The 16,646-nt window shown below is 31.2% G+C and overlaps 2 protein-coding genes and 1 long non-coding RNA gene across 9 annotated transcripts in view; 1 reads left to right on the top strand and 2 right to left on the bottom strand.

The window, feature by feature from the left end:
• Positions 1–16,646, top strand: part of LOC136974784 (cytochrome P450 3A8-like) — a 399,348-nt gene that overhangs the window by 30,419 nt on the left and 352,283 nt on the right. The gene's annotated exons all lie outside the window — the stretch shown is intronic.
• LOC136974787 (cytochrome P450 3A21-like) overlaps positions 4,206–16,646 on the bottom strand; it is a 174,276-nt gene continuing 161,835 nt past the window's right edge. The window contains exons 1-13 of one of the 3 annotated variants that reach the window (XM_067269734.1): positions 10,790–10,935; positions 8,075–8,171; positions 7,948–7,997; positions 7,732–7,828; positions 7,519–7,647; positions 7,219–7,450; positions 6,986–7,125; positions 6,799–6,917; positions 6,603–6,711; positions 5,001–5,089; positions 4,790–4,930; positions 4,555–4,714; positions 4,206–4,345 (exon numbers count right to left, since the gene is read on the bottom strand). In XM_067269734.1, the coding sequence (XP_067125835.1) occupies positions 4,268–4,345; positions 4,555–4,714; positions 4,790–4,930; positions 5,001–5,089; positions 6,603–6,711; positions 6,799–6,917; positions 6,986–7,125; positions 7,219–7,450; positions 7,519–7,647; positions 7,732–7,828; positions 7,948–7,997; positions 8,075–8,171; positions 10,790–10,851 (1,503 nt within the window). In that variant the 5' untranslated portion in view covers positions 10,852–10,935 and the 3' untranslated portion in view covers positions 4,206–4,267. Of the gene's footprint in view, positions 4,346–4,554; positions 4,715–4,789; positions 4,931–5,000; positions 5,090–6,602; positions 6,712–6,798; positions 6,918–6,985; positions 7,126–7,218; positions 7,451–7,518; positions 7,648–7,731; positions 7,829–7,947; positions 7,998–8,074; positions 8,172–10,789; positions 10,936–16,646 lie in introns of those variants that run through there. The other 2 variants (XM_067269736.1, XM_067269735.1) reach the window with 2 other exon arrangements.
• LOC136974792 (uncharacterized) lies at positions 10,921–14,693 on the bottom strand. Its single transcript, XR_010880699.1, has 3 exons — positions 14,590–14,693; positions 14,191–14,266; positions 10,921–10,965 (listed from the first exon to the last, which is right to left on the bottom strand). It is a non-coding gene; the product is annotated as an uncharacterized lncRNA (long non-coding RNA).

Here is a 16,646-nt window from a genome sequence, read left to right as displayed (position 1 = left end):
ATTTCGTTATTGCAAATGCGGTGTTCTTTATGGCAGCTTCGTAATAATATCTAAAAGATTTTTTATGTTCCATATAAAACATCAACAGTTTAATGCGGAACATTTACACTTTTGTAGGTATGAAGGAACAAGCCTTACAATAACATCGTTTATTAAACATCTTGCTAATAATCCTGACATACAAAAGACAGTCCGTGAAGAAATAAGCAACAATGTTCGTAGAGATGTAAAATTTCATTTTTTATTTAAAATTTGCATATTTCTTATAAAGAAAAATATTAACTTATCTGTTACTTTTAAAGTATACAAATCCCATATTTCATATAATTATCAACTATGATAACAATTAATAATATTAACATATAATGTACTGTGTGATACATCCTTTCAGATTTGCCAAAGTTGCAACCCTTGCGTGTTAAATAATATTTTATTAATAGAGCTGTTTTAAATATAATACGGATCCAGATTCAGGTCGATGTTTTCACTGATTTATTCGTAACGCATAAAATAAAAGTTAAATGTGAATGTAAGGTTGGTCTTTCTTATCTACTGTAATTTCATTTCTGTAAATGTAAAGCGCACAATGGCAAAACTATTTCTTGTTACTGAAGTTTTCTTTTAGCTTCAATTGAACTCAAAATGTTTACTTTAAAATTTGTAATCTATGGCGGTAAGGTGTTCAACTGAAACGTGCCCTGTCCATAGTGTGGCAGGCAACCTTAAACCGTGATTCATATTAATATGAATCACGGTACTTCAGTTGGCACTCGCATGATATCTTACATAAGATATCATGCGAATGCCAACTGAAGTACTGACTGATGCACTGATACAGTACAACACTATATGTACAGTACTGTACATCAGAGAATGTTGTATGTTAATTTTGTATTTAGTATATTTTATGTACAACACGTGAGTGCCACGTCAGCTGAATAAAACACCTTAATTTGTTGCTGAAAAGAATATATTTGAAAACAAACGTTTTGAGACTGGTTAACAGGCCATCATCAGGTTAAAAAAGAAAACGAAAATGGAACAGATGCGTTCCGTGTATTTAAATCAAAATTTAGAACAAAAACATTTAAAAAATTATATCCGAGATAAACGGAAGAACATATAAGATTAACACAAACTAAAATTAACACGAATTAAAATTAAAAATAAAAAAATTTCATAAATCTTCCAATAAACTAATTCTAGTCCGAGTTTTTAGTGAACTTTTAAGTCATGTACTTCCACGCTGACGGCAGGCTCTCAGCATCTCTCATTTAAACATCCCTCACGTAGCCTACTTCTATATATTTCCATCTTCACAGCCGTCATTGATAAAGTGGGGGAAGATATAGGTTTTATAGATAACTATAAAACCTATATCTTTCCTCACTTTATCAATGACGGCTGTGAAGCTGGGAATATATAGAAGTTGATGGAAATATATATTGTTGCCAAGTCCAAGGTTCGGTGATAAAATGGGACGAGGTACTGTACATATATATATATATCTAACTTGTTGCTAGAATCTTTTTATTATTTAATACTTTCTCAAGTTAAATGAATAGAACAGGATGGAAAAAGTATACAGGTATATAGTAAACACTATAAACCTGATAAAAGAATAAAGTGAAAATTTAAATTGTGGTTACTCCTTCACTTACAAAACCTTCACTTCTGTCTGAATTCTTACTTAGTTATTCACGTTTCCATTTATAAATACGTTTAAAGTACACTTTAGCAATCCTTGCTGAATAGTTTCGACATTGATTTACTGAAATAAATTAAAATTAACCGTTTAAATTTTTAAATAAATAAATTAAGATTAATCACCATTAAGATAGTGATATAGACTCTTGGAATAAAAAATATATATATAATATATATATATTTTTTATTGGCAATTTGTAATGTATATATACATTATATATATACATTACAAATTGCCAATAATAATTCAGATAATATTCTTATATTTCCTCTATATTAAGTTGATTTTGGTTTGTATGCAATAAGAGAAATATTTACCACCGTTTTTAATATTGATAACTTCTGGTAAGTAATCTAAACGGGAAGGTGAAGAATAAGGCTTGAATATACCCTTAAAAAACTCTGGGATTTGCTAGTAGTTGTTAGCAAGATCGAAGATAGGGAGGCGTGAAGTCTAACAGCACCCCTTTTTAAGGTTTTTCTTGAATAAAGCCGGTTATCTCATATAATAAAGGCATGTTTACACGTATTGTTTCCCAATGCCACTTCTAAAGATTTCGGGATCCGCTATTAGTTGGAAGTCGTAACGGTTGGTGGAAGTTTAAATGGGCAAAAGGATGTGTTTCTTGTTTGGAATAACTATATATTATACACTAATTTTAATATCTTCAACTAATAAGCAATAGTGTATAAAATACGACAATTTTTTAATATTTTTATCATTTGAATTAATAATAAAATATAAATGCTCTAATTATAATTCGTTCTACATAATTAATTGTCTAATTCTAAAAAATCCAGCAACGAGTTGCTTCAATTTTCCGACAATTTTTGGTGCCGTCATCTGTTATCATATTTTTTAAGAAGCTTTTTATATTTTTACTTATTATAAAATGACGAAAAGATTAACTTCAAAAGTAAAGATAGGTTTTGTAAAAAAATTTAAGTGGTAATAACGAGTGAAATTGTCATTAAGTCCACCCTTCTCCAGACAAATTTGCTGTTTTTTATTTCTCGAATACTTGGACCTCTAATGACCAAAATTTAAACAACAACAATCCCCCTAACAAGTCGTAGCCTACGACATATCTATTGTCTACTTAGCCTAATATTAGATTAAAAGATCTAAGACTCGTAAATTTTTGAATCTAATCTATATATATAATCGAGACGAGTTGATAATAATAATAATAATAATAATCAGCGCAGAGCACAAACGGTTATGAGTTGAAGGTTGAAATTTGGTACACAGCTAGGGTACGTCACGAGAACGCACACTAAGAAGGGATTTTTCGAAATTCCTTTCCACAGGGGAGAGGGACAGGATTAAGTCTTAACACTTCCATCTACAATTGAAGTGTTACGTAACAATGGATGTGTTAAGAGAAAGCGACGTGCAAGACGCAGATGCAGTTTTTTCATTTTTGCAGGAAATCGAAATAATTTTTTACCCACCTAAAAATTCTCTAATTAGTCTGGAAACAGGGGAACCCAATTCTTGCATTCTTTGAAAAGGTTGACTATAACGTAATAATCTTAATCTTCGCTATCGTTACTTTTGCCCGAGCAACGCCGGGCCTATCTGCTAGTATTAAATAAATATTAAACTGATAATGACGTTTACAAGTTAGCATTACAATCTCTCCTGTTAAATATGATCACTTTATTATCTAATATTAAATTATAAGTTCATATTGCAGGTAAATTTAAACAATTGCTAATAATTTAAATTTTTTTTTTGTATTTCCTGAGGTGGATTTCTCAAGAAGAGACTTTCTATGAGAACCTGCTCTCTATTAAAAATCACAAAGATGAAGAAAACCCGGGAAACTCCACGTTGTCAGCCTGTTGGCAAGGCGAAAACCCATGAGCAATGTTTAGTGATTTTATCCACTCTCTCTGGTAGGTCTACTAATACATTATAATAATATATATTTTTAGCAAACATAAAATTTATCGATAAGCAATTTAATTTAACCATTATTATTTATTATTAATTTTGTAGATCCCTGATAGTCGAGTGTTGGTGCTTCCTGAAATTCTCTCAATTTTTCTAACACTATATGAATTAACACTGTAGACAAACTACGATAAAGTAATTTACTGCTGATTATGCGGGTTCAATATCTGGGAAGAGGTATCATTTAAACCGCATTTTTCACGTAAGCCAACTCTGACCCAATTTATTTTTTTTTTACCTTCTCTTTTAATAAGCAAGGAGATGATGGGGTTTGCTAAAATGTCCTTATAATTGCATATAGGGCAGACAGTAGGCAGAAAATACTACACTGTACTAAATAATTTCTTTCTGTGCTTATTGCTATTCAGGTTTACCATACAAGTCTGTATTTTGAATTACGTTGATATAAAACAATGAAGTTATTGAGAGACGACGATAGTTGGGACTATTGCAATCTCTTTACTAAAGAAAATACAAGGTAATATAATCTAATTGAAATATACAGATACAAAATAAAATCAAAACGTAAAATTGTAAGCAAATTTTTAAAACTTATGTTTATTTCTGTTTTATATCGTAAATATGAAGGATTATAATAAATCACGAAGCTAATGGGGTTGTTTTAATCATTACTCCATTTTTAGGAAGACTCAAAAATAAAGTGTACACCATTTCGTCCTGCAAGGAGAATAAATATGTACAAGTTAACAATAGTAAACTAAACAATACTACTTTTACTACAAATTGCAACTGAATTTCTCGAATACAGGCGATTTAATATTTCTTTATTGTTGAATAAAGTGGCTCAGCCTAGGAAACTGAATTTATTTTTTCTAAACGTTCGAAAAATTTCAGTTGCTTCAATAATGTAGTATTTTACCACTTACATCATCTCCATATTTTTCTAATTTAAATGATCTTAGGAGATTGGCCAGCACTAATTTTATTACAGTTCTTGCTAGCCTCTGTCCTATGCATATTCTATGTCCTGCTCCAAATGGTTGGTATATGATCGAGTCAATTTCTTTTCGTTCCTCTGACGAAAATCTGAAAACACACAGTATCCAATAATTACATTAAAAATCAAATAAAAACATATGTTAATTATAATTAGCATATCACCTGTAGGGATTAAACTTGTCAGGTTCAGTCCAATAAGCTGGATCATTTTGCAGCACTTGTACTGGAACCGTTATAATACTACCTTTAGGAATGGTGATACCTTTATAAGAGTAATCATCTGAACATATTCTGTTCACTACGCTATATAAATAAAAAGTAATTTATGATATATTACGTTTAACATTTATTGTAAGCTTACACACAAACTTACAGTAAAGAGAAAGGCCAGAAGCGTAGTGTTTCTGAGATAACATGATCGAGCAGAGGAAAATTGGTCAAGTCAGAATACTGGATATCCATCTATAAATTAACATAACTGCTATATTTCTTATGTATTATAATTAAATATATATATGTGTGTGTATGTGCAATGCAATTCCATTAAACAAAAATACTATGAATAAACTGGATATCTTTGAATAAACGGCTGTGGATAAACTGGAGTTTGGCAAAATGTTCATAAAGCTTATTTTTAATTGGGTTAATCTTCGTTAATATTCAGTGGTTCATAATATTAATTTAGAAAGTAATTGTTTTAATATTTGCCACACATATGATTAAGGGTCGTCCTGAAATCGCCGATTCCGATACCATTATCTATTCCTTACTTCGTTACAGACGTAGAGTTTTTCGGGTTTTCTCCACGTCTGTATCGCCTGAATAGAGGCTTGTTATCCTTATAAATTCCACGCAGAAGTCATTCCCCAAGCAGTTCGCCCAAATGTTGCATTGCCGTAATTTAGTGAACAATAAAGAAATAATGAAGCTAACGGTTTCGTTTTCATCCCTATCCCATGTATTGTAGTACCCACAGTGCCCATTAACAGGACTGTAAATCTGGGGCTTATTTTATGTACGTAATACGTCATAATAATGCAAATTGAAGTACTTTCTGACGCACTAATTTCTGATTTAAATAGCTTAAATTCAATTCCTGAGAGCAAGCAACAAAATATTATTTGAAATTTTAGTCTCACTCGGCCTTCATTGTAATGAGTATAATAACGAGTATAAAACAACCGAATTTTTTTTACGCAACTGGTTTCTTACACGGGATAAAATGTATTTAAAAATTTTCAAATTTAAATTTTCGTTAAAATTGTTGAAATTAATAGTTAATATTTTTAAGAACAGTACAATACATTGTGCACATCAAAGAGTGCAATAAATTCATCTTGTGTTCCCTATGCTACCTTCTGTACTATATTTAGGTAGAATTAAAGATAAATTATGTTAGAATAAAAAAGATTGTGTTTTCTAGTAAATTGCTTATTTTTTCATTCCATTGACGCTGTGGATCATATCGAGTCTTTTTCTACAGGATTCGTGTACTGTACCTTTAACGCGATTTTTTTTTTACACGGCTTTCATTGCAACGTATCCACCGTGCAAAAAGAGGGATAGGTGTATTTCCTCGGCAGCAAAAACAACTGATAGGCCACACGAAGGACTGAATAACGACATCTGGTGGGATTTCCAATTTCAATATCCAATGCCGATACGGGCCGGTATCGATACTTTTATGGTATCGTGACATCCCTAAATATGATAAAATGTTTAAACTAAAAGTAAACCTTGTGAAACATAAAAGATTGCACCAAATAAAATATTACGACAAAGAAATTTTTTTAGTGTTTTTCTTTGGTAAAGATGATAATGGTATTCGAAGCGCCAAGTTTATCTTTACCAAAGAAAAACATCTAAGAAACAATTTGACTGTAAAAATGTTTTACATGGCATGATTATTTACATTTCAGATGATTTTGTCTAGGTTCAATATAGCCATATTTTAAATAAAAAAAAAGAATTTTACATTTTCAGAAACGTTGCTTTTTATTTCTTCACGGACTTTCTCTTGTATTTCAGGATTATCAGCGAGATGTTTAATACACCAGCCTATTGTAGCACTTGTTGTGTCATATCTGCAAACATTATTAGAAATTTCATATTAAATCAAATTAATTTTTGTGATTTATATAGAACGTAAACAAATTTAAAGATGTTATTACGCAGTAGCCATTGTCATCATCGCATTTGCAATAACAAAGTTGTCTGGAAGTTTTTTCATTTCGATAATCGTCTCATCTTCTGCATCTATGAGTGTCTGCAGCATATCATGTGGAGCCGTCTAAAACAAAAAATTAAATAATAAAACTTTGCATTTTGTTCATATTCACTTACTGACAACGGCCTTACACCTAATTTCTTCCTAGACGTGACAATTTTTTGACAGGTTTCATAAATCAACGTCAAAGAAGGTAGATTCAGCATGTACTTTAACGTATCTATTTTATGTCGAAGAAACGTACATATTGGCTCTATTTCCGGAAAGCAAACTAAATTACATAGGAAATTAAACATAATTACGCATTATTACATCAGGTTTCAGTCATAGTAAGATATTTAATAAAAATGAATTGAAACATCACATGTTATTCCAGCTAAAATATCAGTAGAATCAGATGAAAATGCAGCGTGAGCTGATTCAACGAATTTATTAGTTTCATTGTTTTGAACATTTGTCGTTACACCAAAAGCTGATGTACAGACGATATCAAACACCAATTTTTTAGTCAACTTTGAAATATCAAACGGCCGATCTCCCTGCTTCTCGACGTTTGTTAGAAACACTTTTATCGGTGAAGACATTAGAGTACTCGTCTAAAATATAAAATGTTATTTAATTTCACCAGATATATATTTTAAAATCTCAAGTAGTAATGCATTACCATTTTAATTTTTCCTGTAGTGAAACAAGTACTGATAATACTTCTTAGGTTTTTCCATTTCCGATCGGTTAATATTCCAACCATATTTTTAGCCTCATCGTGAGGAAATCCAGCATCTGGCAGCACCCACTTTCAGCAAAAGAAGTAAATTCATAAATAAATTTTAAGCTTTTAAGACTTTATAGTTTCTGAAAATTAGTTCATAATACATACATCTTTGTTGTAAAAATTGTAACTGTCCTTTATTTGACAGAGTTTCAAAAATTCTACATCGTTGCATACTAAGTAAGGTTTTGCACCTAGATAAAACCTAAACATACGTTAAATAAATTGTAAGTTATAATTTATAATTAATATAAATTAGATATATTTTTAGATAAAATATATTTATTAAATTTAATACAGTTTAAATGGAAACAATTTGCTTACCCAAACATTTTTCCATATTGCTGTAGCCATTTTTCTATGCATTTGTCTCTCTATATACGAACAGTAGGGAATTGTATCTCACTTTAAAATTTTTCTTTACTGGTTTATTCAGACTGAAAGTACTTACCCCTTTAATGAATTCAATTAAATTTCCGTAGAAGAAATTTGGTTTTGGGCCTGGAATTCCGTAACGTTGAAACAAAGTCATCCTTTGTTTTCTCCATCTGTATAAATAACATGTTATGATTTAGTGTAAGGTTAAATTGCATTCTTATAAGTTTATTGTTTATTCTCTATTGAAGTGTAAAGAAAATATGCTTATATAATTACTATTAAAATAAATTCTGTTATTTTTATTGTTTTTATAGACCATTTTTGCATAATATGAAAATATTTATTTGTGTTTTTTTATTAAATACTAAAACAAGGAATTTTTGCTGTGTAACAAGTACATATCACTTGTCTCTACAGATATATGCAAGTCTGAAGAGACAGGTTACACCTAGACATCTATATACACGTATATATCTGCTATGAACGTCTTCAAATATTTGTCATCTGTATGTCTTTAAATCGTAGCTGTCAAGAATTGAAACCCATGACGCATAAGAAAAACAAGTTTACTGGTTTTATAGTAATGTGTAAGGTAAGAATAACGCCTGCTTTTGTGCACCATGTGCAGAAACTGCCCATGTATAACTGTTCGTATAATAATTGAAATTGAGTAAAGCATGTGTCGTAGCTATTCTATCTCAGGTAACACCAGTTACTCGATACTGAATGCATATAAACGCATTTTTTACTCAATTTCAGCCATTTTATAAAATATTTTCCATTATTTACTTCAGTTTTCCTCTCTATGCTGTACTCTTTCTGGTTTTTCTAGCTAATCATATAGTTAACCAAGATTATTGGACAGGAAATAGAAAATTTATGGTGTAAGTGAAAGATTGTATTATATATTTGATAAATGTGCTCGATTTATAAAAGAAATTTATCTGGAAATGGTGCTAATAATTAAGGAAATGTGTTCTTCATCAACGTTATACAAGTCTCTTATAATTTATTTATATATCTGATAAGTTCCTCCCACAGTTTCTTTAGAGGACGAATTTTCTTCTGTTCGTTTGTATTCTTTCTTTCGATAAGTGTTTTCTAATATTAGCTTACTCGACAAACAGTTTACAAGATACAGCCACCTCATTAATGTGCTTTATATTGCTTCTGGTTTAGCAGTTCATGTAACATAACATTCATAGAATTCTGAAGATAAATACCTAATTTTCTATACCTTTTTCAACGCTTTTGGAATTATCGAATCATATTATGTCTTATGGTCAAAATAGTATATTCTAGTTTGTATTATTTCTTAAAACTCTCGAGAAGACATCACTTTCGTGTATTGACTTTAATCTTTTTTCATATAAGTTTGTCAGAAAATTGCAAGGTTCGTGTTCGTCATTAATGCTAGAAACTTTTCTTCAGTCTGTAGATTTAAAAGCATGGATCCCTGTCCCGTAAAGTGTACAAACACCCATTTTCAGTGTAGAAAGTTATTCATAATTTACTAAATCTTCCAAAAATATGAACATATATGAATGAAAAATGAGATCCCCAGAAATCTTGTAACCGATTTCCTTGTAAACGAGCCAACATGACGCAGTTTACTATATGATGGAGTACTGTTTTACACTCACGAAAACCGCTACACAAGGGTCCAAAGCTAAATACGTTTATAAGTCCTGTAAAAAGCATTGTTGACGAGCCGAGCCTGCCACGACGTTGTGAGTACTGCATCGTATTTCGAAATGTACGGTACGTAGTCTACAATGATACATCTTTCACAATGGGTATTGGTAAGCACTTTTTACCCATTCTTCAGTTATTCCCAACTGCTCTACGTATCTTTCTCATCGAAGAATTTTATTTGTAAAATCCTACAAGCTGTTATGTATTACCCTGTGTTAGACATAAAGTAAAAAGTTTCTGACATATTTGTTCGCATTTTTTTTACAGTTATCTGTATTCATGCACAAATGTCTTCTGTCCTTCATTTTAGACACGAAGCGCATTAGATTATTATAATGCGTGAGAAGCAGGACCATAGATTCTACATACACTTTCTTCATCAAGACGTTTAAAACATATACTATACCAAAATAAAGCTAATTGTCCGGATAGGCTTTTGTCCGGTAGAATTTTTGTATTAATTAAAATATCTAATTTAAAAGTACTGTGTATATATGAATACATAATAGCATAGGTTTCTTCCATTATATAAATGTAATAAAATCATATTTGAAATTTTCAAGCGAACCAACATTTGTGAGCAAGGTCAGCTGTCGTGGATATAATTTGGCTATGGGAGGGCCGCGGATACATCTCTGCTGAGAGGGCGTTCTGTAGCATTGGAGCACGAGGTGTGCTTACTTTCCATGTAGAGCTTGTGAGACCTTTGTAGTTAACAATAAAGTTGTAATGTTGTTAAAGATTAGATTAATTCTGCATACAGATATCCTAGTATGCGAGAATAACGCAACATCAGCTCATAGAGTGTCTACTGTATATGGCTAGGTCAAATAAAATCAAATTTTAAAAATGGTGGCTATATCTTGTACACGATCTGCATCCGAAAGTTGACGTTAGACAGCAATCCCCGAAACAATATGTAAAAATGTACAATACAAACTTCGTACCGGTACGAACAAAACTCAAGCGCAAAGTATAAACAAACTTTCATTTTTTTAATATCAATTACATGTGTACTGAATCAAAATAGTTTCCCTGTAACAATATAATTAAATGAATTTATTTACAATTAATTAAAAATAACCTCACTCACCTTATCCATAATAATACGATGCATACTAAAACAGAAACAAGTATGGTGGTAATTATGTACATTACACTCGAATGTATTGTTTATTTGATTCTTCCAAATGTAATATAATTGAAGTCTGTATGAAAGTATGTACCAGTCTGAAACCCTTAAGAAGGGTAGTATGATGACCGTTGCATCTGCAAATGTATAAAAATAGAAAAATAAATTTCAATATAACCATGGCATATTACAAATTATATACTTATATATTTAATGTTTTGATAATGATTATAATAAAAGATTTTATATGGTCGCCAATGGCCGAGTAGCTAAAACCCCTGAACACTAGTCGCGAGTTCACGCCTCAGAACGGGCTTGCCACGTTTAGATTTAATTATATTCTACGTGTATCAAACACCTAAATAGAAGTCCACTCGTTGGTAGATTGCTGATGTATTGTGCTCCCTTATTCCATTAAAAATTATGGGATGATCGTATAAAAAAATGTCTTCTCATACTAAGATTATAGGTTTGATTTGGTGTTATTTGTACACGGCAGTATGACACGTGGCTATCTGTCGAGGGGGAAAGTCTGGCGGAAAATTGGTCTCTGTTTAGGTGTTATTAAAGTGAAAAAAATCCGGAAAACTTCGCTTGGCCAGGACATTGACTTTGCCGAATCCAATTTTCTGCACTCTGAGGGATCTCCTCTTGACCAAATGCAGACACACGCAGTAGGCTACATATTTATAGAAATAAGTACATTGTAATGTATTTAATTGATCTTTTACAAAACCGGAAACGCTGCATTTAAGAGAGATCTAATTACGTTCATGCTAATAAAGTGTGAAATCTTAAGTTATAATAATAATAATAATAATAATAAGTTGAGGTTTTATACCTGTAATAATTTCTATATATATTCTACAATATTAATTTGAATTTATTTAAATATAGATTTTATAAATCGTAAACATTTAAACCAGTCGTACGCCACAACGTGCAGGCCTAGAATTATATTTTTGTTATAAAATTAGGGTCTTATTACACCGTATTTAACAGAGGGAAAGTATATCGATCGATCGAACGATGACCCCAAAATTTCTACATTTTTGGACTTTGTAGACTTTCAATCATCGAAATATGCGAGAAACTTGTTTATTTTTTCCCTGTATGTATTGTTGTTAGTGCGTGTGTTGAAACAGGAGACTTTATTAATTAACTCAATTTAAAGTTTAATAATTTTTGTATTGTTGAAAACTTCTATAATTTTATAAAATACGTGTATTAGGAACGTTCGAGTTATTAAGTTTTGGTAGTTAAAGGTAGAAGAGGTAGGGCGATACAGGGAGACGTGTGTCATATCTCGAGTGAAGAGAGACTTAATGTTTTACTCGTTATTAGCTTTTAAAAATTTTTATTTATAAAACTTATCTCTACTTTCAACAACATTGTATTTTATCAAAATAAAAATTAGCCAAATATGTTTAACTAAGTTAGCCTCACCTATTTAATATTTACAGTAATACTTCTTCAAATTAATTGAATATAACAGAGTGGAGGAAGTACTTTCCACTGTTAATAGAGACATGCAGGCATCAACTTGATAAAAAGCTAAACTGACACGTAAAATTTTGGTTTGTTTTTCACTTTCGTAACCTCTTCTTTCGTGTGAATTTTGATTTATTTGTTCATGTTTCCAGTTTTAAATACACCTATCCCTCGATTTACACGGAAGATAGGTTCCTGAGAAAAACGTGTAAATCGAATTTGTATCTTTTTGAATGTAAAACCGTGTAAATCGAAAAGTATGCAAAAAACGCATAATTTCGTTGTTTATTAATTATGAATTTTTTTCAATTTTTTAAAGGTACATAAATCAAACAAAAATATTGAAAGGCAAAAAAAAATATATTCTTTTATTAATTAAATACAAAGTACAAAGGAACAAAAAATAAAATCTGAAAGATTCATAAAAATGTAATGTAATTGTGTAATGTAATGTAATGTAATGTAATGTAAAAAATGTAATTAAAAATAATGTAATCGTTTGTTACTTATGAATACGAAAAATTAAAATTTTCTGGTTTAAAACTATGTGCAATGAATGCAACTTCGTGCTTATGGGGGAGTACCTTATATCGGTTTATCGGTTAGTATTTGACGGATTGAAATAAAACTGTCACCTAGTATCCTAAATGTCAACTATAACATATAATTAAGGTGGATTGGAATATAGATGTAGATTAGAGTTAAAAACTGTTCCTTTTGATCATAGCCAGTTTATTTTCTACATTTATTTTTTAAACCGTGTAAAAGCGAAAACGTGTAAAAAAAGTACCGTGTAAAACGAGGGATAGGTGTACATTTAAACGCGCTTTAGTAATTCCGGCTAAATAGTTACAAAATTGGCTTAATTAAATGTATTAAAATTATAAACGAATTAAATAAAAAAATAATTCATAAATTAAAAATTGCCAATATTAATTCAAATAATATTTTTTATTTTCTCTATAATAAGTTGTTTTTGCTTTGTAAGCAATAAGTGTAGTATTTACCTATGATTTTCATATGTTTTGCCAAGAAATCAATAAGAACAGGTGAAGAATAAGGCCTGAATATGTCTTTATAAAAATTCCTGGATTTGCTATTAGTTGTTAGCAGGATCGCACTTAGAGAGGCGCGAAGCATATCAGCACCCCCTTTTAAGTTTTTTCATCAATAAAGCCGAGAATCTCATATTATTTACACGTATTGTTTCCTAATACCTTCTCTAAAGATTACTGGATCCGTAACGCTTAGTGGAAGCGTAAATAGGCGTACTGACGTGTGTCATTAACCTGAAGCAGACCTCGAGTGAGGCCGAAAACCACTGATCTTATCTGCTCGTTTCTATCTGCTCTAATCTATGTTGGACAGTAAAAGAAGTACCGGATACAAAGGTTAGAAAAGAGGTTACGGATTCTTATATCATTTAAGTTAATTTTAAAAATTAAATACTGTAATTATAATTCGTTCTATATATTTAATTGTATATTCTAAAAAATCAGTTTATAGCAGAATCTAAAGTAATTTTATTTTTAATTGTGTTATAAAAGTTTGATTATTGTAACAAAAAAATTATTTTTTACGTTAAAACAATCACATTATATTATTTGGCTTGTATAGCGCAGGTCAACTGCATACGTATAAGCAAATTTATCAATTAGATAACACGTATACACGTACTTGTGCGGTAGGACAAGCTTCTCAACATAAAAAAAAACAGAAGTTCAGTCTATAAAATCCAACCTCAATTATTAAAGTGAATGATCATTTGAACTTTTATTTTATACGAAACTCTTTACAAACTTAGTTTTGTGTCAGTAGTGTATGTGTATACCATTCACAGGTTACTATGAGTAACAGAAACTTATACTCACCTTTATATAAATGAATCGTTCCTCAATTTAATGCGTTGTCAAAGAGCGTATGTTTGCCTGCAAGCTTGTAATTTCTCTACAAACGTAATAAATAAAAAAATCCTTATTTTTAAAGTAAAATTAACAAAGAATATGTCTAGTTGCGCAACTCTTCTTGATCAAGTATATGTAGCTAACCTTTAATGAGGTCAATTCAACTTACCTGTTTACTAATTCGACTAACTAGAAAACAGGTTACGTTCTGTTAAAATTCTATTTGATAAAATTGTAAAATATAGTTATTTAACATTTTTCTATTAAGAAACCTAAAACCTCCATATAAAGGTTATGCTTTATACTGTTATTCCAAATAACGTATAACATACAACTATAAGATGTGTTACTAACATTAAAACTTACAGTTTAAACTAGTGTAAATCTTGCTATGACTTGGCAAATGTGCCGAAAATATCCGAGAGTGACTTATGTCGGATTACTGGATGCGTCCGAGTAGCGAGCGGCCGAATTACCAAGACTGTGCATTAATTCTAGTCAAAATACTTCTATAGTACTTATCTTCCACTACATTCTGTCTTCAATCGTTGATGATTGGTCCGTCACTACATTGCATTCTGTCGCAATCATTTCGATTTATCTGTTGTAGCCAACGATCTAGTGTCTATTTATTATTAGATGGAAAGACCTACCACTCATAGATTTTTTAATCTAATATTAAATAGACAATAAACTGATCACGATCTTTACACGATAACATTACAATCTGTCGTGTTTAACATAACCGGTTTATTGTCTAATATTAAATTATAAGTTTATACGATGTATAAATTTAAATAATTGCAAGTAATTATTTTAAGTTTGTATCTACTGAGGGGTGTTTCTCAAGGAGCAACATTTTATAGAAAACTGCTCCCAGTTTGTGTTACAAACCTGAAGATAGCCCATAAAACACCACATGACCAGTTAGTAGGAGTAAAGCGAACCCATGACTGGTATGCAGTGATCTTATCCAGTGGCGTAGCAAGGGGGTGTATCACCGGGCGGGTAGAAATACATGGAATACATTAGTGTTACAAAGCGAACCTATGACTGGTATTCAGTGATCTTATGCAGTGGAGTAGCAAGGGGGGTGCAAGGGGGTTTATCATGCACCGGACGCCACTCGCAGAGGGGCGCCCAAATGGTCTCCAAGACAAACTATATGTGTTTCTGGAGGGGGAGGGGGCGCCAATAAAGTGTTGTGCCCCGGGAGCCAGTTATGTTCGCTACACCACTGATCTTATCTGCTCGCCTCTAGTAGGCCCACTAATTGGGCTGCAATTTGAAAAAAGTTTTAGACTTATAAATTCTCATTGTCGTCCGTCTGTCTTTCTTTCCTTAATTTCGAGAACAGAGTTAGAGAGATAAAAGTCGAGAACAGATTTGGAAACCATAGGCACAAGCGGCCCTGATTAACTATATCCGAACTTCCGATTTAAACCGGAAATCATGTTATTTCAATTAAAAATCTTCCCCTGAAAAGTGTTATTAATAGATACATGAACGGTACGAGTGTATTGATAAAAGAAACGTATGATATACAGCGGAAAACCACTACTAATTTGAGGTACAAAGCATACATTTTAAATTAAATAAATTAAAAATTGCAGTTCGGAATTGTGACGATGTCATAATAAATAATTGCTCGTACATTTTAAAATTATAGTCTATATTTTTTGGAAAACCAAAATTATATCATCAAGCGATCTAATTTAACTATTATTATTTATTATTAATTATATAGACTCACATATCGCCGAGGTGGATAAAACCACTTACCCCTGTCGTGTTTGTGCTTCCTGAAAATTTCTAATATTTTCTATTGCATAGTAATTAATCGTAACTACACAAGTTACGATTAAGTAAATTATGGCTATAAATTACTTAATCGTAAAATATGCAGTTTCAATGTCTGGAGAAAGGTACCATTTAAACCTCATATTAGCGCAGAAGCAAAGTTTAAACCCGTATTAGATGACATTTGCTGACTTTTTCCATTGTTTTATAATAACAGTTAAAGTGCTGACGATTGTTTGAAAAAATAACGAAAATTCAAACATTTCAAAGCTATCACAATAACATATTTCTCGTACATTTCTATACCCTCCTTATTTACAGGTGAATGGAAAGTAACCTTGCATTAAAAATTTGCTAAATACTACGTTTTACAGTAATAATGCAATTCTAATGAAAGTCAGGTGTTCCTATACTTCTGTCAATGGTATATTACAATTGTCGTATTCTTTGTGATATGGGCAATGACCAAGAGAGCCTGCACGCGAAGTGGCAAAAAGATGACGGGCCGTTTATCTGTTCAGGAGTAAGCGTTGATTGCTGCACGCTATGAAGTTTGAAAATTAGTGTTTTGTATGCAGGGATATTGGGTCTAAGGAGAAGGGACGTAATGCCATAATCCCGGA

Source organism: Centruroides vittatus, unplaced genomic scaffold, assembly GCF_030686945.1.
Source record: "Centruroides vittatus isolate TY-2023 unplaced genomic scaffold, ASM3068694v2 contig_356, whole genome shotgun sequence".
Classification (NCBI taxonomy): Eukaryota; Metazoa; Arthropoda; class Arachnida; order Scorpiones; family Buthidae; genus Centruroides; species Centruroides vittatus.
Note: the sequence above shows the minus strand (reverse complement) of the source record. Positions and strands in the feature narration are given on the sequence as shown.